General features: G+C 40.8%; 1 protein-coding gene across 1 annotated transcript in view; it reads left to right on the top strand.

Moving 5' to 3' along the window:
- Positions 1-253: 253 nt before the first annotated feature.
- The window catches only part of LOC107565738 (protein FAM65C-like), a gene marked incomplete at its 5' end in the record, with an annotated part of 56,236 nt that continues 55,830 nt past the window's right edge, over positions 254-659 (top strand). The window contains one exon of the mRNA XM_016251009.1: positions 254-379. Within this exon, the coding sequence (XP_016106495.1) occupies positions 254-379 (126 nt within the window). The remainder of the gene's footprint in view (positions 380-659) is intronic.

Here is a 659-nt window from a genome sequence, read left to right as displayed (position 1 = left end):
TTTTGGATGCGTTTAATCGCGATTAATTGTTTGACAGCACTATTTAAAATACATCAAAGTAGAAAACAGTTCTTTTAAATTGTAATAATATTTGGCAATATTCCTGTTTTACGGTATTTGTGATCACATAAATGCAAATGCAAGAGAAAATCATACATCCTCAAACTTTTGTACGGTAGTGTATTGTCCAAATACTCATTGAGGCCATTGCACATTTCACACACACACACATTGAGTGTCTCATTTTGTGTAGGTGTTGATCCGGCTGGGCCGACAGAGGTGGAGAATCAGAGGGCGAATCCAGACTGATGACAGACAGCTGTGGGATGAAGAAGAGATGGTCTTCCTCCCTCACATCCATGGGAACTTTGAGATTAAGGTGAGCAAGTCCACCTATACTCATGCACACACCTGCGCAAATAGCACTTCCTGTCGAGGTCACCTGTGGGGGTTGCGATGACAGAAGTTTCCAGGGCTTTTGTCCTTATACTGTTTGTTAGATCTGAATAGGTTGTCATATGACACAATAAACCTCCCACAAACCCCCGAGAGAGAACGATAGAGATGTTTAACAGACTTTATGAAGCTTTTGGACCAGTGGAATAACGCTCATGAAAGGTTTGATTGTCTGAAATTGATTCCATCCCTGAAAATATAGA

Source organism: Sinocyclocheilus grahami, unplaced genomic scaffold, assembly GCF_001515645.1.
Source record: "Sinocyclocheilus grahami isolate Dianchi unplaced genomic scaffold, SAMN03320097.WGS_v1.1 scaffold1023.1, whole genome shotgun sequence".
In the NCBI taxonomy this organism is placed as follows: domain Eukaryota; kingdom Metazoa; phylum Chordata; class Actinopteri; order Cypriniformes; family Cyprinidae; genus Sinocyclocheilus; species Sinocyclocheilus grahami.
The sequence above is the reverse complement of the archived record's forward strand: the minus strand, read 5'-3'. Positions and strand labels throughout refer to the sequence as shown.